The following is a 23,806-nucleotide window of genomic DNA, read 5'->3' on the forward strand; positions in this document are numbered from 1 at the left end:
CAGCAAGGGAGAAATGCCCACTCTCCCTTGCTGGCAAGTAACCCCCCGCATCCGTCTCCACTGCACCCCCCCCCCTAGCATTGCAGCCATCTCCGATGACACCCCCCTGCCCGCCTGCAGCGGGAGAGATGCCCACTTTCCCCTGCTGGCAAGTAACACCTCCCCCCAACCCCGCATCCATCTCCTCCGAATCTTCCCTGCCATCGCAGCCGCCTCTGATGACACCCTGCCCACAGCGGAAGTCGCTGCAGGGATTTAAGTGTGGGCATCTCTCTCGCTGCAGGGGGAGGAAGGTCGCTGCCGTTCCAGGAGGAGGTTGGTGTTTTCCGCTGCTGCTGCTGGGAAGGGGTGTTTTGATGCAGCAGAGAGAATTGGCATCTCACACAGGGGTTTCTATCAGTCTATGACACTGGCCAGCACCCCTGGATCAGTCGGGTTTTTTAGTAGTTGCCAAAAGCTGACGCCGCTTTTAAAAAATGACTCGGCATTTTTTAAGAATCCACTGAAGGGCTCATTTCAGTGTTGAGCCCATTTGCATGTCAGTGTCGGAGACTGCTAGAATCCTCGCAAAAGCCGGAGATAATCCCTTTTGACAATCCGTCGCTAAACTGCGTACAGGCTAAACCGCCGGAAAACAGTTTAGTGACGGTGTTAAAGTTTTGAGAATCTGGGCCTGAGTGAGGGTCAGATGATGAAGGTGAGAGCAATATTTTTCTTTTCCTAAGTTTCAGGGCTGCTAATTCTGCGACTTTGAAATCTTAGCAGTTTTAGGTGTTAGCTGTGATAGCACTGGTGTTAATTGAATTGCCAGGAATTGGGCTGAGTGTTGAATATAAATCACCAGACCCAGGAAAGCTCTCTCATTCTCGCAGGGGCCCGGCTAGCTTTTTCTGGCTTTCGATCCAAATGTTTTGCGTGACATTTTCGAAAAAGAGAGAGTTTCATATTACTTGTTAATTTGATGAGTTGCTTAGATTATAGATGGAAATTTCAGTAGATAAGAGGCTTTTTTTAACTGGTGCTTTCCTCTCCCTTATTTTACAAGTTCCTTCCCTCCCACCATGTTCTGTGTGGCTCTGTGTATTACCTCCCAAGTGTTCTCTAGAGACTGACTGACTAGGCCGGGTTTTAAATTAGGCAGAATTACACAACACTGGTTAAGAAATAAACCCCCCAAAATGTGAAAGAAGATGATATTTCACTTGAACTAAGCACATTTTTGATTAGCTTTTGATAAAATAGTGTGGCTGCTTTCCAAAGGCAAAACCTCCTTTTTCAGATCGGAAACCTGAACCAAAGATGGCAATCCTGACAAAACAGTCATAAGAGTGCGTGGGGACAGACTTAAAGATATCCATTTGGAAGAAAGGCGAGAGAAGAGAGATATGATAGACGCCCTCCCCCAGCACAGTTATGCACTCCTAGTCTTAATTTCTAGTCAATTATTCTAATTAGGGTAACAGGAGAGTTTTTAGTATAGACTCTTATTACATTTCATTACTTGCTGAGAATCAAAAACTAAAGCACACAAAGTAGTAGATTTAAAACAAATGGGGAAAAATAGTTCTTCACACAACATGTAATTAAAGTCTGGAATTCGTTGACAGAGAATGGGGTGAAATCAGTTAGCTTAGCAGGGTCTCGCTGCGTCTTGTCAGGTAGAAACTGACGTTTCAGCCACCATGCTGTGGCTTTCTTCAGGGTAGGCTGTGAGGTCTCCAGTTTGTCTTTGTAAATAGTGGGTTCGCTGACCTGATTAGGAACAGGGCAGTCCACCAATTTGAATTTTGGCGGGAAAATCAGTTGGTCAGAAATTTGCCTGCTGTGGAAACCCTGAGAGAACATCTAATCCAGGTCTCTGAACCCACCAGAGATCTCCCTCAGACAGAAGCCATCTCCTAACACGGTGAAATGCTTGGACAGAGACACCCTGCTCATTGAGAACCCATGCAGTGACTCTCTACCATTGTTGAGTGACTTTCCCAGACTGATCTCTGTACAGACTATGAAACCTCCTCATACAGAAGATACCCATTCCCAGGTCTCTGAGTCCTTTGTGCTATGAGATACTTGCTCAAACCGACACTCTCCCCATTCGGTTAGAGCCTTTCTCTGTACAGAGAGAGAGATTTTTTTCAGTTCTCCCGACACGGTCAAACATCCATCCAAATAGAGGACTCTGTTGAGTTGCAGGTGTATTACCGTACTGGGCTCAGTGGCTGCCTTGGCTTGGACAGGCCCTGGGCGGTAGGAGAGGACTGTGGTGTGCCGTCTATTCTGGGGATGAGTCTGATGCACACTGGGAAAAGTGCAAGAGAGTGGGAGTATGTGGCGCAGTGGTTAAAGCTACAGCCTTGGCATCCTGAGGTTGTGGGTTCAAATCCACGCTGCTCCTTGTGACCCTGGGCAAGCCACTTAATCTTCCCTTTATTGCCCCAGGTACATTAGATAGATTGTGAGCCCTCCAGGACAGACAGGGAAAAAATGCTTGAGAACCTGAATAAATTCATGTAAACCGTTCTGAGCTCCCCTGGAAGAACGATATAGAAAATTGAATAAAGAAAGAAATACTGATACCAACCAGGATCCTGGAGGTAACAGCAATACGAAACTTATGGGATTGGATTGGATTCACTTAACATAGCGCTTGTAGAAATCGGGGAGCATTCGCCACTTCTGTGTCCTGAGCCCTAGGTGGCTCCCATGGATAAAAGAGATCAAGCTACGACAAGAAGTCAGAAATTTCTGGAAAGCTGGAGCATGCCTACACTGTTACCCCACAATCTTTGCTCTTCACGCAGGGGGATGCAGGGCAGAGAAAGCGCCATCCCCTTCACCTGAGGAAGCTGAACGCCAAGCACATTTCTTCTGCTAATACGCCTCGCACAAGTCCCTCCAGCCATCACCTCCTCAGGTTCAATGTGCCTGAATGTAACTTGTCTTAAGCTTAGATTTGGGAAGAGAAGTAAATTAAATCATGTGCCCCAAATTTTGCATTGACCGTCTCATTGGGTACTAATTCAGAGGGAGACCCAGCGGGAGGGAGAAAGGTCACTATCAGATTCAGGATCGAAAGAGAAAAGCAGTTATCCAAGATCACCCTAGACTTCCTGAGGAAGGAAGGAATAGTCACAATGCTTGGTGAGGTGATTACAACTCTCCATAATCCCCTGTGTTCTCAGCTACTCAGGCTCTTTCTCCAGTTAGACCAGGTCAGCTATTTCCATAGCCAGAGGGAAGTGTGCTGTTGCTAGCAGACAGTTATATTTTCTGGCTGGGGGTCTCCATACACTTCTGTGAATGGGTCTGCTCAGATCCTGAGGGAAGGTGCTGGGCTCCCTTGGTGCCGAATGATGATGCCGAATGCAGGGTGCTGTTGGATTCCATGGACTGATACCAGGAACTGAGGGGTGTAGCTGAGAAATGGGGCGAGCCACCGATCTCAGGGAGTTTGGGAGCAGGCGACATGAGTATGGAGCCCTGTGGTGTCATGGCACTCTTGAATGTTCTCAGCACACGCTCATTCCTCTGCTTCCGCATCTTCTTCTGAGACTTCTCCTGCTTTATCCGCTGCCTCTCCACTCGCAACATCTGCTTCCGGGCATCCACTAGGCTCCTGTACAGGCAAAGGGGTAGGGACAAGAAAAATAGGACTGAATGAGATCCAGCTCACATCTGCCGATTGCTCATTAGAAAATCCACCTTTACTACAGAATGGCATTGTTGTAGGGGGGAATTCTCTTCAGCTGAGCTTTCTTTTTCTTTTATTACTAGGTTATTGTACCCTATCCTGCTGTGTTTACAAGAGGTGGCTAATTCAGTTTTAATACATAAAAGAAACGATACTAGGGAACTTTCATAGAAACATGATGGCAGATAAAGGCCAAATGGCCCATCCGCAGTAACCATTATCTCTTTCTCTCTCTGAGAGATCCCACATGCCTATCCCAGGCCCTTCTGAATTCAGACACAGTCTCTGTCTCCACTACCTCTTCTGGGAGATTGTTCCACGCATCTACCACCCTTTCTGTACAAAGGTATTTCCTTAGATTACTCCGGAGCCTTTCATCTCTTAACTTCATCCTATGCCCTCTCATTCCAGAGCTTCCTTTCAAATGAAAGAGACTCGACTCATGTGCATTTACATTACGTAGGTATTTAAAAATCTCTATCATATCTCCCCTCTCCCGCTTTTCCTCCAAATTATACAGATTGAGATTTTTAAGTCTGTCTCCATATGCCTTATGATGAAGACCACATACCTTTTCAGTAGCCTTCCTTTGGACTGAATCCATCCTTTTTATATCTTTTGGAAGGTGCAGCCTCCAGAATTGTACACAATATTCTAAATGAGGTCTCACCAAAGTCTTATACAGGGGCATCAATACCTCCTTTTTCATACTGGCCATACCTCTCCCTCCCTATGCACCCTAGCATCCTTCTAGCTTTCGCCGTCACCTTTTCAACCTGTTTGGCCACCTTAAGATCATCACATACAATCACACCCAAGTCCCGCTTTTCTGTCATGCACATAAGTTTGTCACTCCCTTGGGTTTTTGCAACCCATATGCATGACCTTGCATTTTTTAGCATTAAATTTTAGCTGCCAAATTTCAGACCATTCTTCAAGCTTCACCAGGTCTTTCTTCATGTTATTCACACCATCTGGTGTGTCTACTCTATTGCAGATTTTCAAGTGCTGAATGAAGATGAGGCAACGCCCAATCAGTGCCTAGAAGGCAGGTGCAGGCCAAAGTGGAGACACTGGGTGGATTGGGGCAAAGGGGGCTGAGGGGTGTCTGTTCCAAAGGCTGAAGCCAGACCAGGGTGAAATGAAGGCTGGAAGGATGACTTCTACCAGTAGCAGACCAAAATGGCGCTTCCTGTGCAGGAACTGGCCAGAGCAAAGGTGTAACATTTTGTGCTTTTCATATCTTTCGTCTGCCAGTGATCTCAAAGGCAGAATTGCTCCATCCACATTAGTGAGCATTTGACACAGTCCCTTTTACATTCCCTTCTCTGGGCAGGGTTGTTCTGTAGATGAACCTATTAGTGGACACCTTCTACAAGTGGGCAGGATTTTCCCCTATCATCTGTTTCAACAAGGTCTTCTAAGTCTGGCTAGTTCTTATCTGGGAGGTGGCTTTTTAATGCGCCAATTTAGAAGCTCAAGTGAATCATGATTACAGCAGTTTCCAAATCTACTGAAGACCTGGCTATTTCCCAAAGCATTTAGTAGGGATGGCAGTTTATTACTTTTGGAGGTTGTCATTGGGGTTTTGTGGCGTGTTTTAGGTTAGTGTTGTGTTAATGTATTGAAATTTATCACAAAGCTCTTATTTCGGTACTTGTGTCATCGAGCTTTAAACTGAAAGATAAGTGTCAAAGAGATGGTTATAATAATTCAATAATGAAGATCTATGCGGTCAGCACGTGAAAATGAAACCTTTATTCTCTACTCTGAAATGTTCTTGACAGCGTTCCAGGCTACAGTAAGAGGCATCTCCAGCACCTTCTCCAAATTACAGAGGGGTCGGCTCTCAGCCTCTCTACGGGCTACAGTTCATCGTCCTCCTCCGCTTTCAAGAAACTAGTTCAAGAAATGAGGAGCAGAAACAGATTAAAGAAAGGCAAAATGCAAAGAACCCCCTGGGACTGAGTGAACCTCTTTAGGTCTTTGCATTCAGCAACGCACACCTGATTCCTGGCTCCTTCATGACTCTGATCATTCGATAACATAACACCTGTGTGTTGAATATTTTCTAAAGCAGAGGAGGTGCCTGCTTTCCTTTATAGAATACCAGCATAACAGGTGAAATATGTGCCTATAATTTCGGAATGAGCTCTTACACCAACCATAGAACTGGTATATGTGTTTGGACCTCAATGATGGAGATACACACATAGCTTATAGTATTCCCCCACTCTGTCTGTGTGTACACACATCTGTCAAATACACACTATGTAAGATATGCCTAAATTTATAGAATAGCGCTAATATAGTTGGGAGTTTCTGATTGGTGGATCTGTGGCGGGTGTTGTGGAAGAAGCTGGGAGTTTCTGATTGGTGGATCTGTGGCGGGTGTTGTGGAAGAAGCTGGGAGTCTCTGATTGGTGGATCTGTGGTGGGTGTTGTTGAAGAAGCTGGGAGTTTCTGATTGGTGGATCTGTGGCGGGTGTTGTGGAAGAAGCTGGGAGTTTCTGATTGGTGGATCTGTGGCGGGTGTTGTGGAAGAAGCTGGGAGTTTCTGATTGGTAGATCTGTGGCGGGTGTTGTGGAAGAAGCTGGGAGTCTCTGATTGGTAGATCTGTGGCGGGTGTTGTGGAAGAAGCTGGGAGTTTCTGATTGGTAGATCTGTGGCGGGTGTTGTGGAAGAAGCTGGGAGTTTCTGATTGGTAGATCTGTGGCGGGTGTTGTGGAAGAAGCTGGGAGTTTCTGATTGCTGGATCTGTGGCGGGTGTTGTGGAAGAAGCTGGGAGTTTCTGATTGGTGGATCTGTGGCGGGTGTTGTGGAAGAAGCTGGGAGTTTCTGATTGGTGGATCTGTGGCGGGTGTTGTGGAAGAAGCTGGGAGTCTCTGATTGGTGGATCTGTGGCGGGTGTTGTGGAAGAAGCTGGGAGTTTCTGATTGCTGGATCTGTGGCGGGTGTTGTGGAAGAAGCTGGGAGTTTCTGATTGCTGGATCTGTGGCGGGTGTTGTGGAGGAAGCTGGGAGTCTCTGATTGGTGGATCTGTGGCGGGTGTTGTGGAAGAAGCTGGGAGTTTCTGATTGGTGGATCTGTGGCGGGTGTTGTGGAAGAAGCTGGGAGTTTCTGATTGGTGGATCTGTGGCGGGTGTTGTGGAAGAAGCTGGGAGTCTCTGATTGGTGGATCTGTGGCGGGTGTTGTGGAAGAAGCTGGGAGTTTCTGATTGGTGGATCTGTGGCGGGTGTTGTGGAAGAAGCTGGGAGTTTCTGATTGGTGGATCTGTGGCGGGTGTTGTGGAAGAAGCTGGGAGTTTCTGATTGGTGGATCTGTGGCGGGTGTTGTGGAAGAAGCTGGGAGTTTCTGATTGCTGGATCTGTGGCGGGTGTTGTGGAGGAAGCTGGGAGTCTCTGATTGGTGGATCTGTGGTGGGTGTTGTGGAAGAAGCTGGGAGTCTCTGATTGGTGGGTCTGTGGAGGAAGCAGGGAGTTTCTGTACCATGAGGGTGATTCTGTAAAGTATGTGCTAATGGTTATGTGCCGAATATCCATATAGGGTCTGATATTAAGCTTGTGGTAGTAAATGGTTAGTAAATATTTTCCAGCCATGGGCTGAACAAACCCTGGATATTCAATGCTGGGGCATGTGCAGCTCCTAGCAATAAATAACTGGTATGTCCACCAGCTCAAAAGTTAATTGTATACTGGTTGATATTCAGACCAGTTCCTAGTTAAAAATTAGGACAATGAAAATCACCACTAACTAACTAGCTAAGATGATACTCTGCTCCCAGCCAGCCTTTCTGTTACGTCCCTTCCGGATTCCATACGCTAGGTGTTCAATTCCAACCCGCAATCCGGGAGTTGCAGAAATCCGCAAACTTTTCTGAGCACATGTTCCACCCCCTTAGCCTGAGAGCTAGCAAATATATCCAGTTACAATTTCATTCAGAAGTCGTTTTTTTTGGTCAATGAACAGTGAGGAAGCTAGGGCCAGATGCCTTGGTTTGGCCATGGCTGGCTCATGAGCTCCTGTATGATGTTCCCTCTGGGATCTCTGGTCGGTCGGGTCCTCCGCCAGATAGCTTTGCATCCCAGCCTGGTGATTCTAGTAGTTTGAGACTGGCCTCGGTGTTCATGGTATGCGGATCTCGTCCGTCTTCCATGGAGTGAGAGACTCCGGCCCCCTCTTCATCAATATTTTCTCGGTCAGGGGTCAGTACCCATGGAGATCCCACGATGCTTTGGTCTTACGGCATAGCTCTTGAGCGCTCAGCTTGGCGGAAGCACGGTTTTTCAGATGTAGTTATCTCGATTCGTTTTTTGCACTCAATGACACCCTCTACTGTGGCATCTTATGCAAAAGCCTGTAAGGCTTTTCAACAGTGGTGTGTTAAGAATCATGTGGAACCTGAGAGGGCTCCCTTTTCGGTGGTCCTGGTTTTTCTTCAGGTAGGTCTAGAAACAGGTTTAACAGTGGCCTCCTTTAAAGTTCATGATGCAGGTCTTTCATGCTTTAGAGCACTGTACCTTCCTTCCTTTCTACCGAAAGTGGTTTCTGCCTTCCATGTCAAACATGAAGTTCAGGCTTGAAGCGAAAGGATTGGATCTTGTGCAAATTGGCTGTCAGGGAAGTCTAGCTCCACTGTTTGGAGAGGACTAAGGTTTTCTGGCTGTCTGATTGCCTATTTGTCCTGACTGCTGCCTCTCGCTGTGGTCAGCCAGCAGTCAAGGCTTCGATCGCTCAATCTCTTGAATGGCCATTTCCGTGACTTCCATCGCCTGTGGCAAGCAGCCGCCAATTTTGCTTAACGCCCACTTGACTGGAAGTATGGCTGCATCGTGGAGTCTCAGGCGATTCATCCTGATGAACTTTGGTCCTCTCGTCATACCTTTACCTGGTTTTTATCAAGTGGATGTGGCGGCTAGTTCTGATTCCACTTTTTGGGATCTTGGTGTTGAGGGCATTCGGAGTTTTCTGTGAGTATGCATTACCGAAGGCCTTTCTTGGGGTGCTCGTTGCACATATCAGGTTAGTTCTACATTGTTCCTCAATGTTTCTGAGTTACCTTTGTGCCTGTTTATCGCTTGTTAATATTTTGCAGAGCAAACCAGTTCAAGAATTTCTTATGTTGCTGGGGATCCTCCCCCGTGCCCCCTTGTCATGAATTTGTCCAGGTATGTTGCTTGGCTTTGGGACTCTCAGGCTAAGGGGGTGGAGAATGTGCTCAGAAATGTTTGTGGGTTTCTGCAACTCCCAGATTGCGGGTTGAGATTGAACACCTAGAGCAGGGGTGTCGAAGTCGGTCCTCGAGGGCCGCAATCCAGTCGGGTTTTCAAGATTTCCCCAATGAATATGCATGAGATCTATGTGCATGCACTGCTTTCAATGCATATTCATTGGGGAAATTCTGAAAACCCGACTGGATTGCGGCCCTCGAGGACCGACTTCGACACCTGTGACCTAGAGTATGGAATCCTTCAGGGACTAACAGAAAGAAGATTATCAAAGGTATAAACTTAATCTTCCACTAACCTGTCTGGTTAAGGACTAGCTGGTTAGTGGACATATTCAGCTTTAATCAGTTAATTGCTCACTCAGCAGGGTTTAACCGGCCTGAGCCTCCCATGGGCAAGTTACTCAACCTTTCATTGCCCCAGGTACTAAACCTAGACTGTGAACCTGCTAGAGACAGAGAAACTATCTGCAGATAACATATGTAAACCACTTTGGTTGTACCACAGAAAGGTGGTAGCTAAATCTCTTACCCTTAACTCACACCAGCTCCAGCACTGTTGAGAAATTCACAGCCATCACAACGCTGACCACAACCTTGAACCGACCCACAAATCTATCCCCAGTACCCAGAGTCAGATGCAAGCTGGTGATCCCAGTCTCACCTTTAATCCGTGGTGCCTGTCTCCATTTTATTCAGCATCAGGTAGGTGGTGACCGTCCCAGACTTACCTGTAATCCACAGCCCCCGTTCCATCCTTGTCCAGTTTCCACACTAATTCCTCAATTTGTGCTTTATTCAGTGGGATGTTGGTTTGATTCTAGAAGGAGGAAGAACAGACATGAGAAAATGTACACTAAAGATGGAACTCATTCCTATGAGAAATCACCACCTGCCCTCTGTGACTTCTGCTGTCTCTCATCTAGCTTCCATCAAGTCGTACTCTTTGTACATCAGTAGCATGAGAGAATTGAGCATTCACTTCCACCAGCATTCCCAAAAAGCATAAGTTTCTTAAGCAGCTCCTGTCATGCTAAAGAACATTTCCCCCCACCCCCAATTAGTAGAAATAAATTAAGGCAGATATCTCGTCTGCTCTATCCCTTCCTCTTCGTAGAGAACCTATGTACTTGTACCAAGCTCTCTTGAATTCAGAAACAGTCTTCGTCTTCACCAGCTCATCACAAATTCACCCCCCTTTCTGTCCCCTTTTACCTTCATCCCATGTCTGCTCATTCCAGAGCTTCCTTTTAATTGAAAGAGACTTACCTACTGTGCATTTATGCCATAAAGGTATTTAAAAATCGCTATCATATTTCCTCTTTCCCATCTTTCTTCCAAATTATACATATGGAGATCTTTAAGTCTGTCCTCGTATGCTTTATGATGAATACCACTGACCATTTCAGTAGCCTTCTTCTGGACTGACTCCAGCCTGTTTATATCTTTTTGAAGGTGCCTTCTCCAGCATTGGACACAGTATTCTAAAAGAGGCCTCACCAGAGACTTATACATAGAAACATAGAAATTGACGGCAGAAAAGGGCTATAGCCCATCGAGTCTGCCCATGCCAATGACCCTGACTTTTACTCCCCTATTGATCCCATGTGAATATCCCATTTTCTCTTAAAATCTGACACGCTGTTGGCCTCAATCACCTGCTGAGGCAGCTCGTTCCAATGATCGACCACCCTCTCGGTGAAGAAGTACTTTCTAGCATCACCTTGAAATTTCCCTCCCCTGATTTTCAGCGAGTGTCCTCTGGTAATCGAGGGCCCTGTAAGACTAAAGATATCATCTTTCATCTCTATACGCCCCGTGATATACTTAAAGGTCTCAATCATGTCCCCTCTCTCTCTTCGCTCCTCCAGTGAGTACATCCGCAGTTTCTTTAGTCTTTCTTCATACGTGAGATCCCTGAGCCCCAAGACCATCTTGGTAGCCATTCGCTGAACCGATTCAATTCTCAACACATCTTTCCGGTAGTGTGGTCTCCAGAATTGAACACAATACTCGAGATGAGGTCTCACCATGGATCTGTACAGTGGCATTATGACTTCAGGTTTTCTGCTGACAAAACCCCTACGGATGCAGCCCATCATTTGTCTTGCCCTGGACGAAGCCTTCTCCACCTGATTGGCAGCCTTCATATCATCGCTAATGATCACTCCTAAATCCCGTTCTATTGTGGTCCTGGACAAGGTTTCACCATTTAGTGTGTAAGTTCTGTGTGGATTTTTTTTGCCTAGGTGCATTACCTTACATTTTTTAGCATTGAAGCTTAGCTGCCAAGTTGATGACCACTGTTCCAACTGCCGTAGGTCCTGCGTCATAAAGTCAGGCCCACTGCTTTTGCCTACTATGTTGCATAGTTTGGCGTCGTCGGCAAACAGTGATATTTTTCCTCTAAGCCCTTGAGTCAAATCTCCTATGAATAAATTGAATAGAATCGGCCCTAAGACGGAGCCCTGAGGTACTCCACTCGTCACAGCTGACGTTTTGGAGGGGGTACCATTTACCATCACCCTTTGAATCCTACCATCAAGCCATTCCTTTACCCATTTAGTGAATGTATCCCCCAATCCCATCGATTTTAGTTTGTTCAACAGCCTGCGGTGTGGGACGCTATCAAAAGCTTTGCTGAAGTCCAAATATATCACGTCCAGGGACTCCCCGGCATCCAGATGACTGGTCACCCAGTCAAAAAAGTCAATCAGATTAGTTTGGCAGGACCTTCCCCTGGTAAATCCGTGTTGGTGTGGATCACGTAAATTTTCTTCGTCTAGAATTTTGTCAAGATTCTGTTTGATCAGTGTTTCCATGAGTTTGCACACTATGGATGTAAGACTCACCGGTCTGTAATACGAAGACATTATCACCTCCTTTTTCCTGCTGGCCATTCCTCTTTCTGTGCACTCAAGAATCTTTCTAGCTTTTGCTGTCAACTTTTCTACCTGTTTGGCCACTATAAGATCATCACATACGATCACACCCAAGTCCCACTCCTCTTCCATGCACGCAAGTACTTCACTCTCTAAACTGTAGCCCAAATGGATGACCCTACATTTTTTAGAATCAAATCTTAGCTGCCAAACTGGACCATTTTTCAAACTTCTCTAGGTCCTTCCTCATGCTTTCCACAACATAAGAACATAAGAATTGCTGCTGCTGGGTCAGATCAGTGGTCCATCGTGCCCAGCAGTCTGCTCCTGCAGTGGGCCTTAGGTCAAAGACCAGTGCCCTAACTGAGACTAGCCTTACCTGCGTACGTTCCAGTTCAGCAGGAACTTGTCTAACTTTGTCTTGAATCCCTGGAGGGTGTTTTTCCCTATGACAGACTCCAGAAGAGTGTTCCAGTTTTCTACCACTCTCTGGGTGAAGAAGAACTTCCTTACGTTTGTACGGAATCGATCCCCTTTCAACTTTAGAGAATGCCCTCTCGTTATCTTTACCTTGGAGAGGGTGAACAACCTGAATTTATCTGCTAAGTCTATTCCCTTCAGTAACTTGAATGTTTCGATCATGTCCCATCTCGGTCTCCTCTTTTCAAGGGAGAAGAGGCCCAGTTTCTCTAATCTCTCACTGTACGGCAACTCCTCCATCCACTATTACAGATTTTGGTATCATAGACAACTAGGCAAATTTTACCAGACAACTCTTCCACAATATTGCTTACTAAAATGTTAAAAAGAACTGGCCCAAGAACAGAATCTTGCAGTAAATCCCTTTCCTCAGAATGAGCTCCACTTAATACCACCCTGTCACCTTCCACTCAACCAGTTTCTATCCCAGTCAGTCACATTAGGCCCATACGAAGGGCACTCAGTTTTATTTATCGGTCTGTGCAAACTACTCTCACCTTTAGAGCTCTTCGAAACTGGCCGACGGGGATCAGCATGGTACCATCATTGTCCATATTGCGGAAGAAATCCCACAGTCTCAGCTTCTTCTCATCTAGGTATATCTGAGGGGGGATAAGGACATCCTCATTGTTACTAGGGGCTGAGTTAGGGTTACTATGTATGAGGGCAGCTGATAAATAAAGTGAATTTAAGTATAACACCTAAACTGTAAAAGTCATCATCGTTATTGATCTTATATTGTATTCTGAAACACCAGCAGGGTTGAGGAGGGGTCGCCTGCAAACAACAGCTCTTGCAACCCCATATGAAGGTTTGGTGGAGTGGAGTAACCTGTCCGGAGCAGCAGTCACACCCCAGACCATTTCAGTGGACCGACAGCACGAGTCCTTTGCTGTTGCAACATGAAAGGATTTAATGTCTGGGAAAGCAGCTGAGATTGGGGAGCTGACAGGTCTGTGGCTGGGATTTATGGCCTGGCTGGGTAGGGGAGAGAGGGATAGAAGGAAGAACATGGTGTGAAACAGGGGGCTTGACTGCTTAAGGGCAGCTGCTTGCCTCACCAGATCTTCATCTTCCCCCAAATATCTTTGGATGTAGTCTACGTTGCCCTGGAGTATCAATTTACCTGCTGCACTTTGCTCTTGGGTGCTATTTCCCACCCCCCATACACACACATGTACAGAATTTTGCGGTGCGTGATGCAGCTCCCTGCAGGTTGGTTTTCTGTGATTTAGTCCTCGGGACTGTGACTCGGATACCATCGTCCCCGAAAGCATCACTAAGTGTGGTACTGTGGTACAGCTCTAAAGGTGGGAGGCTGTGGATCCCTCCAGGACGTGTCTGCACATACCACAACCTGGGTACTGTTCTTCCTATTGATGTCTCTGTACATAATGTAATTAAATACTGTGCATCCATAATATTAATTAACTTGAACGATTTTATTTTTACTTTCTAAATTATAAAAAAAGACAGCAGATAAACAGCATGTGGGCCCATCCAGTCTGCCCATCCACACCGACTACTAAGCCTTACAACTCCTTCCTCTTCCTCAGAGACTCTCTGTGCTTGTCTTGTGCTTTATTACAGATGTTCCCAGCATGTGGTACACATCGCACATCCCTTGACACATAAATAGGGAACACACAGTTCTTGGTGAACTAGCCAGTGTAAATGCTGGAGCTCCCTGAAATCTGTCAACAGAAGTACCCCGTAGAGTATATAGCCCAAAATGTGACCCTCCCTCTCCCGAGGCACAAGATCATTTCTCTGTGGTCTCCACTCATGCCCCTCTGATGTAACTTCCTGCATTTGGAGGCAGGCCTGGCAGAATAGGAAGCTGTGTGAACAGGGAAATAGTCCTACACATCTTCATGCTTTCCGCTGCTCCATAGCTGCTGCAGCCAACAACTTGGAAAGGCAGCAAGGTGAGCCAGGGAGGGGAGGGGAAGAAAGGAGAAAGGGGTGATGCTGGATGCTGAATGGAAAGAAGTTAAACAGGCTGATGCTGGATATGGAGTAGGGAAGGGAAGGGAAGGGAGAGACAGAGAGAGACCAAGTGATGTTGACCTGCAAGGGGGGAGGAGGAAGAGAGAGAGAGTCAAAGTGTTGATGACTGCATGACAAGGGAGAAAAGAAGAGAGAAACATACACATATACACACACAGGAGATGATTGCATGGCAAGGAAAAAGAGAGAGAGATTATATGTGTCATAGAGGAGATGGCTGTGTGGCAGGGGGAGGGGAGGAAGAGAGTCAGAGATTATATCCTGACAAGAGAACATAGAGGAAACCAGAAACCAGATGCTGAGACCAGTATGATCATGTAATAGGAAGAAAAAATTAATAGATTTGGAGCATTTATAGGAGAGAGGCAGGAGGGAAATGCTAAGGGCTGTTCGGGGGATGGGCCTATGCACAGAAGCTGTAAGCTGCAAGGAGATCAGAGAGATGAAAGACAGAGAGTCTGCAGCAGGAAGCTGCACATAATAGCAGCTCTATCATTAAGAGCTCCAGAACTGTTATTCTGAGCTACAGGAGAGCAGAGAGATTAAGGCAGCACAAGTTATTGGTGAGGAAATGGTTTGTAGCTACTGGATAAGGGTTTTTATGTCAGCTCTGGAGTTTGTGTGTGGAAGCAATAAATATTTTTTTTAAATAATATTTCCTATAAATGCTGGATTTCATGAGAAATGCTGCAAATTAAATCTGATTATGGGCTGTTGGGCTGAGGTGTATAATGAGAAGGCTGTGAAGGAGATTTTTAAATTAAGTTTTGCATTATATTTCAGAGGACAAATTTTTAAAATAAATAAATAAAGTGTGTTTCAGAATTTAAACTGAAGTTTTGTGACTCCTGTTGCTAAAAAGAAGTGTTAAGTACTGGGAAAAAGAGAGATTTAATCCCTTCACTGTGTAAGACCCCGATTCAACTCAGATTGCCTAAATTTTATCGGTGTTTAAAGCAAATGTTTTATATTTAATTTGGTATTCAACTGTTTTCTGCTGCAGTATTGGAATGTATTCCTGCAGACTTCTTTTTTTTAGTTCAAATAAAACTTTATTGTAGTCTGTAATATACAAAATCAACTTTGTCAAACACATCCATTAGCTGCATCTAGCAGTAAAGATGATAAAGATTCCAATACTGGCCATCCATCGTTGGTATGAAGTTAACAAATGTGCGCTAGCGTTTTTAGCGCACGCAGCAGATTTAGCTCTACGCGGCTAGAACTAATGCCAGCTCAATGTTGGCATTAGTGCCTAGCGTGCGCTAATGCCCTAACGCAGCTTAGTAAAAGGAGCCCTAAGTCTGCGCTCTTAGTATTGTTATTGTAATAAAACATATCACAGATATACAGTGGTACCTTGGATTACGAGCATAATCCGTTCCAGGAGCATGCTCGTAATCCAAAATGCTCGTTTATCAAAGTGAGTTTCCCCATAGGAAATAATGGAAACTCGCTTTAATGCGTTCCCCCCCCCCTGAGAACCGGCATTGCTCCCCTCGAAGGCCCCCCCCCTGCGATCCGGCCTAGCAGACGAGGAGGCCGATCTTCGGGGTGCCGAGATGAGGGTAAGAAGTGGCGGGGGATGCCCGATCGTGTCGGGGGGGAGGTGCCGGATTGTGGCGGGGGGTGCCGGATTGCGGGGGGGGGGGGGGGGGGCACTCGTAAATCGAGCCATGCTCGGTTTCCGAGGCACCAATTTTGCAAATGTTTTGCTCATCTTGCAAAACACTCGCAAACCAGTGCACTCGTAAACCAAGGGACCACTGTAATTGCAAACAATGTGGTGTAAATTAGAAATGCTATTATAACATGACATAAGTATTAGTGAATAAGTGTATAAGAATAGAAAAGGCTTGATGTTTCTGAGCGACAAGGGTGATAAGAGAATTGTTAAGAGGGTGTGTCACAATCATTTTGAAGAGGATCCCAGACTTTCAGATAAGAACTAACTGTGTTCAGTTCTTCAGATTTAAGAGTTAGGAATATAGGGCCTGATTCTGTATCAGCGGCTTTTGAGAGTCGCACATGGGGGTCCGGCCTAACCATTCCAATTCTGTAACTGGCGTCCATGTCACAGGTGCCCTTTGGAGAATCTTTCTGCCGCTGAGCTGATCATGGCAAGGAATCCCCCACTCCCTCCCACCACTCCCCCTGAACCCTCCCCCGCACACTGTCTGCAGCAGGAGGGATGCCCACTCCCTCCTGCCAGCACCCCCCCAATACATGACCCCCCTAAACCCTCCATCCCCCAAAACTCTGACCCTCCACCCCCAAAGCCCATGTGGACCCTTGGAATTTTATCTGCAAGGCCGGCATGAGGGATGCCTATTTCCTCTGGCCAGCAGGCCTGCCTGTTCAGAATAGCATGATTTCCCCTTCCCAGTGCATCTTGGGATACACCAGGGAGAGGTCTAAGACCCTGATTGGCCCAGGCACCTAATGTCCCTCCCATAGGAAGGGCTTTAGGTACCTAGGCCAACCAGAGTCTTAGGCCTCTTTCACAGTGCATTCTGGGATGCACTGGGAGTGGCCTAAGACTCCAACTGGGAAGGAGACCTAAGACTCCAGTTGGTCCAAACACCTAAAGCCCCTCCTCCTATGGGCCTTAGGGTCTTAGGCCCCTCCCTGGTGTATCCCAGGATACACCAGGAAGGGGAAGGCCCACATTCTGAAGAGGCAGGCCTGCCGGTCAGAGGGAGTAGGCATCTCTCTAGTTGGCCTTGATGATAAAAGTATGGGGGGTCCAGGTAGACTTTGGGGGGTGGGAGGACAGAGTTTTGGGGAGTGGGGGTTTGGGGGGGTGCCGGCAGGAGGGAGTGGACATCCGTTTTGCTGAGGATTGTTTTGAGGTTTGCGGCAGGAAGAATTTGGCATCCCTCCTGCCGCAGACAGTGTGGGGAGGTTCTGGGGTGGCGGCGGGAGGGAGTAGGCATCCCTCCTGCTGGTCAACTTGTGGTGGGGTTTGGGAGTTCTCTGCCACAGCCGCTCAGCTGATAGTGGCAGGGAGATTTCCTTTTTGCAATCAGTTTAGCATCCGCATCTATTTGAAATGTTGGCCAGCATTTTGATGGCCTACATTTCAGGCACCTATCGCAGCCCTAGGCCCACTTAAGCTCATCTAAGGCCACTTCCGGGTGAAACCATGCCCACACCCAGCCTTGGCTGAGCTTAAGCATCCCTAGGCACCTCCGACAGATGCCTACTGTGCATCCCGATTGGCTGGTTAGACAGCAGTAGGACACCTACTGCCATCTATAAATGGGACACCATTTATAGAATTTGGCCCATAGTGTTCGCAATATTGAATAAGTTTTTCCAGTAGAATAGTATATTTTTGATAGCCAAGAGAACTAGAATATTGAAGAGCTTGCTCTTGCTTTCTGATAAAGGTGTTTGCGGCCCAGTCTGACCCATTAGGATTGATTTTAAGCTTAAGGGTTCGTCAATATCAATAATCCTACATATAGTACTTCAAACCTTATTCCAGGAATTTATAATTTATAATTATTAAGTTTTTATCCAGAAGAGACAGAATATAGTTTTATGGTATCTAATAAAGTGGGAATAGAATCAGGAATTAAATAAGGTAATATGTCATCTGCATATACAGATAATTTAGTTGAGAATGCTTTGAGGTTCCAAAACAATGTTAAATAAGAGGGGAGATAGAAGCAGTCTTGTCTTGTTCCTCTACTAGGCAGAAAAGACTTAGAAAAGGATCCATTAACTTGAATTCTGGTTATAGGAAAGCACTGAGGCCATGGTCATGCATTCTGTAGGGAAACCAAACCAATGTAAATTTTTAAACATGAATAGTCACTCTACTCTGTCAAAGGCTTTTTCAGCATCTAATCCAATAGCTACAAGTCTGGAAGCATGGGAAGACGTCAATGTGAGAAAAACTCTGGTATTGTTATGTGAAAATCGATCATTCATAAAACCAGATTGCTCAGCTGATATGAGTGTTGGTAATGTTTCTTGTAGCCAAGATGCAAGAATTTTGGCATAGATCATAACATCCACGCTAATCAAAGAGAGTGACCTATAATTCTGTACTTCCTGAGGATCTTTTCCAGGTTTGGGGATGACTATTATGGTTGCTTCCATGAAAGAGCCGCAGCAGCACCTGATTGAATTAAAAACAAGAAAAAGTTTTGCATGTGGGGTAGGAGAAAATGCTCTATAGAATTCTACAGTGAGGCCATCAGGACCTGGTGACTTATTGGAAGACATGCTTTTAATATTCTGTCCTATTTCTACATTAGATATTTGTTTATTTAAATGTTTACAACCTGCAGTGGTTAGTGTTGGGTGAGGAAGACCAAACAATATGTCATATTGCTGAAGTGCATTGGTAGTTTCAGCAGTATAGAGGTACTGGTAAAAGTTTTTGAATCTGAGTAGGATATCTTCAACATTGGTTAGATAAGTACTATCTTTGTCCTTTATACTGGTGATTAGTGGTTTGTCTGATTTTCTTTTCAAATAATGTGCCCCAGCTGCAGACTTTTCTGGTTGTTAATCTGCTGAGTCCTCAACCAGTGTACATAGTTATGTGAAGTTTGGAGAATCTGAAACTTGAACGGGCTGAATGTTATTTTGAGAACTGGAGCCTCGGGAGTGATCTATTGTCTAGGGATTCTAGGAAGTTCTGTGGTGCAGAACTATTTCCAGTCAGTATTCCTGATATAAAGCACTATCAGGCTTTGTGTGAAGAAGCTGTGAGACTGTGAGGTAATTACTGAGGAGTTTCATTAATTCTGAATCAAAGATACTTGGATTTTCAGATACAGCTGAGGTGATTCAGATATTGTGTGAATGTGTGTGTTGAAACTCTGTGAGCTGATTTCATATTTGAAGCATTTTTGGGGGGGGTCCTAGGAGGGTCATATTAGGGATAAAAGAATTATCTATTCTTTTGTACATGTAGTTAGAAATACATAGCCTTTGCCTAAGAAGACACTGACTTTAGCCTGCATTCATCTAGGGAGGTTAGGGATTTGCTTCCTTTCATTTATTTACAGATAGGATAGAAGCAAGCATCCAAATTATCAGAGGAGCTGCTGGTTCAGACAGGTGGCAGGAAAACAACTCAGCAGTACTCAATGCAAGGGAGTGGCATTACGGTGAGAACTGGTTTAAAAAAATATATTTTTGTGTGCACACAGATATACATTTTTGTATTTTATTGAACTTTGGGACTCAGAAACACTCTCTGGTTTTAAGAGTCACCTACTCAAATACTTACCTGTGGTTCTGGTTATCTTAGAACAAAGTTGGTATTAAGTTGAAAGGCATGACACATTTGAGGTTGAATATTATCACTAGCTAAAATGTTATAATCACACCATTGATTCCACATGAATGGTAAATTAGCTTTGCTATTCATTTATATTTAAATTTAATTTACCTTGTTTAAACAACATCTGATAAGAACATAAGAATTGCTGCTGCTGGGTCAGACCAGTGGTCTATCGTGCCCAGCAGTCCGCTCCTGTGGCAGCCCTTAGGTCAAGGACCTGAGCCTTAACTGAGACTAGCCCTACATGCGTACCTTCTGGCTCAGCAGGAACTTGTCTAACTTTGTCTTGAATCCCTGAAGGGTGTTTTCCACTATGACAGACTCCGGAAGAGCGTTCCAGTTTTCTACCACTCTCTGGGTGAAGAAGAACTTCCTTATGTTCGTACGGAATTTATCCCCTTTCAATTTTAGAGAGTGCCCTCTCGTTCTCCCTACCTTGGAGAGGGTGAACAACCTGTCCTTATCTACCAAGTCTATTCCCTTCAGTACCTTGAATGTTTCTATCATGTCCCCTCTCAATCTCCTCTGTTCGAGGGAGAAGAGGCCCAGTTTCTCCAATCTTTCACTGTACGGCAATTCATCCAGCCCCTTAATCATCTTAGTCACTCTTCTCTGGACCCTTTCAAGTAGTACCGTTTCCTTCATGTATGGCGACCAGTGCTGGACGCAGTACTCCAGGTGAGGGCGCACAATAGCCCGGTACAACGGCATGATAACATTCTCCAATCTGTTCATGATCCTTTTCTTTATCATTCCTAGCATTCTGTTCGCACTTTTCGCTGCCACCGCACATTGCATGGATGGTTTCATCGACTTGTCGATCAGAGCTCCCAAGTCTCTTTCCTGGGAGGTCTCTCCAAGTACCGCCCCGGACATCCTGTATTCGTGCATGAGATTTTTGCTACCTACATGCATCACTTTACACTTATCCACGTTGAATCTCATCTGCCATGTCGATGCCCATTCCTCGAGCCTGATTATGTCACGTTGCAGATTTATGTCAGATTTATGTCACGTTGCAGATTATGTCACGTTGTATTTAGTTTTCTTTCACCCTCAATTGTTATTGATTTTTTTTAAAGTTGCAACAAATAAATACATATACAGTGGTACCTTGGTTTGCGAGCATAATTCGTTCCAGAAGCATGCTCATAATCCAAAGTACTCGTATATCAAAGCACATTTCCCCATAGAAAACAATGGAAACTCGGACGATTCTTTCCACATCCCCAAAACTTGTACCGGTAGTAAGTAGATGCAGAAGAGGGAGGGTTAAGTGACTTTGCCAGAGCCACAAGGAGCTGCAGAGGAAATTAAACCCAATTCCTTAGCCAAGCCTAAAGGAGGCGGAACAAACCAGACCGACTACTGTACTTCCTTCATTGCCCAGTTCATCTCCTTCACTCCAGCATCGGGAGCTCCACTGTGTGCGGCATGGTGGAGTGCCAGCACCACTGTCACCTGCAGTCCAGAAATTAGAAGTCCCCCGTCAAGCATCACCCATTAGCCGGCTGCCAGCGTCTCCGCCTCTAACAGCCACAGATCCTCCAGTGGGATTCTTTCTAGTCAGCAGTCACTTTTTTAGCAACCCAACACCCGCCTGAGTTCGGGAAAGCAAACTGAGCGAAGGATTGCCCTTTTATGGTGAAATGGCAGCAGCCCCGAGCTCAGTTTCAGTTCCCGGTGCCCTGCAGTTGGCCGGGAAGTGGCCGAATAGGTGCGCGGGTGGATGGGCATCTGTGCAACCTCCCTGGTGTTCTCAGACTCTGGCGATGTTTGAGTTGGTGGCGGATGTGATGCTGGTGTCTCCGCAAATGCAGCCTTTGCCTTCTGTGCCCTGGTAGCGTGGCCTCGTGCTGGAGTTGCTGCAGACAGAGAAAGGAAGAGTAGACACCAACCGGCAGAGGCTCACAGGCGGCACGGAAGTGCTCATTTACTGAGGCAGTACTCAGTTTGCGAGTCAAAGTTTGCTGGAGTGTTTTGCTCGTCTTGCAAAACACTCACAAACCAAGGTTTGACTGTATTTAAATGTTTAACCTCTGTGTTGGCATAAATTGAAGGGAGAAGCCTATTGAAACATCTGACCATGATTATAACACCTCATACATTTAATTGTAATAATTAAATTGTAATGCAATGCATCACATCACCACTAGGGGGTTTTCCAATCAGAAAAATAAAATGTATTTATTTATTCAGTTTTCTATACCGTTCTCCCTAAGGATCTCAGAACGGTTTATATTAATTATACAGATTCAGAACCAATGCTAGGAAGTTCTTCTTCACCCAAAGGGTGGTGGACACCTGGAATGCGCTCCCAGAGGGCGTGATAGGATAGAGTACGGTATTTGGGTTCAAGAAGGGATTAGACAATTTCCTGAAGGAAATGGGGATAGAAGGGTATGGATAGAGGATTACTATACAGGTCCTGGACCTGATGAGCCGCCGCATGAGCCGACTGCTGGGCATGATGGACCTGTGTCTGACCCAGCAGAGGCAGTGCTTATGTTCTTATGTTAATTTATTCAATTATTCAAGCATTTTCCCCTGTCTGTCCTTGTGGGCTCATAATCTGTCTAATGTACCTGGGGCAATGGGGGGATTAAATGATTTGCCCAGGGTCACAAGGAGCAGTGGGGGTTTGAACCCACAACTTCAGGGTGCTGAGGCTGTAGCTTTAACCACTCTCCCTTTTTGATCAGATAACAAAGATAGAAAAAGTCATTTTATTTTCTAGGGTATTTCTTGATTAGAATATGCCAGTTTTTGAAACGTGCATCTCTGCCAGAGCTGATCAGAGATCAGGGGTTCTCAGTTTGAAGAAATTGAGAAACACTGTTTTATTGAATTCAGATACTGCCCTTGTCTCTACCACCTCTGCTGGGAGAGAGCTTCCCCTCGAGCGTCACACATAGTTCGCCATTAAAGTATTGGTGGGTGTCGCATGATCCCCCTTGGGATATCATTGATCTTGGTGCAGTTCATTTCCCCTGGGGTGCTGCTATGGGTGATGTGATTTTCTGTAGTGTAGCTGTGAATGAACAGGGCTGGTGTACTTGGTGTGTAAGCAGTGAATTTTCAGGTATGTCAGAGGCAGGGAGAGACATCTCTTTTTAAGGAAGAGGAACAGTGCCATCTGCTGACAGCTTCAGGAAGTTTTGTTGTCAAGTTTGTACAGCTTTAACTATCTTTTCGCCCTAACCGACCAGGGACGGCTCCTGACCAGTTAAATAGCACTTAGCTGACTAATTTCTAATATTCAGTATTCAGAAACATGTGAGGCATAAACCGTAGCCCGTTAGTGACAATATTCATTGACCGACTGGATAAGATTAGTGGCCAGATATACCCGTATAAATAGCAGGTCTATCTTTAGCCACGATTACTGAGTTGGCCAGCTGATGAATTTTGGCTTAACTGGCTCTCTAAGTGGCCAAAAAAAGAACCAACCCCGGAAATTCAATGCCAGGCATCGAATTTCAGGGTTCGCTACGGACCGCAGAACATAGGACCTTTGCACATGAGTTTGGCAAGACATTGCAAACTGTCATGTCAGAAGATCATCGAATTCTGTCAGGGCCATTTTCAAAAGCCACTTCCTGAGACAAATTAATGTACTAGGATTTTTTTTTTATAACGACTCACATTGAAAGGCTACGATGGCACGTTACAATTGACCAATTACATGTGCTCTTTACCACCTTGGGTGAATTTCTCTAAAAGGCAGTTTCAAAATCTTATTAAATAAACCCAGTGGGAAAAGCAGGTGGGCTCAGAGGTGGGTCATATCAGGCGGCACCATGTACTTTTTCAAAATTGCAGACATTGCTTTCCAGGTAGAATTCCTGCAGAAAAGGCCATTGAAACTCTGGTGGTTCTTTTCCCTGAATTAATTCTCAAATGGAAAGCAGACGCTTTGAAAACTGAGGCCAAGGCAGCAGCTAAAGGCATCCATAAAGTTCACATCAGTGCGGCTAGGTTTGAAAATTGCCTCAGAATCCATGCAAAGTCAATTGATTTCCTCAGAGTGGCTACCAGACAAATGGGCTTGTAGACCACATGCACATTCCAGCTCTGGAGAAAGTCCATTGCCCTGAATTTGTGTAGGTCACGGGAGTTAAAAAAGAAGAAGCCTACATTAGATTTTCCAATGTCCAGAGGCTATTTTAACCCTGCTAAGCAACCTGCTCCAAAACCAGCTGCTGTCGC

The 23,806-nt window shown here is 45.5% G+C and overlaps 1 protein-coding gene across 1 annotated transcript in view; it reads right to left on the reverse strand.

Annotated features, from left to right (window-relative positions):
• Window positions 1-3,261: 3,261 nt before the first annotated feature.
• LRRC74A (leucine rich repeat containing 74A) overlaps window positions 3,262-23,806 on the reverse strand; it is a 111,327-nt gene continuing 90,782 nt past the window's right edge. The window contains exons 11-13 of the mRNA XM_033953276.1: window positions 12,780-12,884; window positions 9,652-9,740; window positions 3,262-3,616 (exon numbers count right to left, since the gene is read on the reverse strand). Coding sequence (XP_033809167.1) covers window positions 3,262-3,616; window positions 9,652-9,740; window positions 12,780-12,884 — 549 coding nt within the window. The remainder of the gene's footprint in view (window positions 3,617-9,651; window positions 9,741-12,779; window positions 12,885-23,806) is intronic.

The sequence above is a fragment of the Geotrypetes seraphini genome, chromosome 7, assembly GCF_902459505.1.
Source record: "Geotrypetes seraphini chromosome 7, aGeoSer1.1, whole genome shotgun sequence".
Taxonomy (NCBI): Eukaryota; Metazoa; Chordata; class Amphibia; order Gymnophiona; family Dermophiidae; genus Geotrypetes; species Geotrypetes seraphini.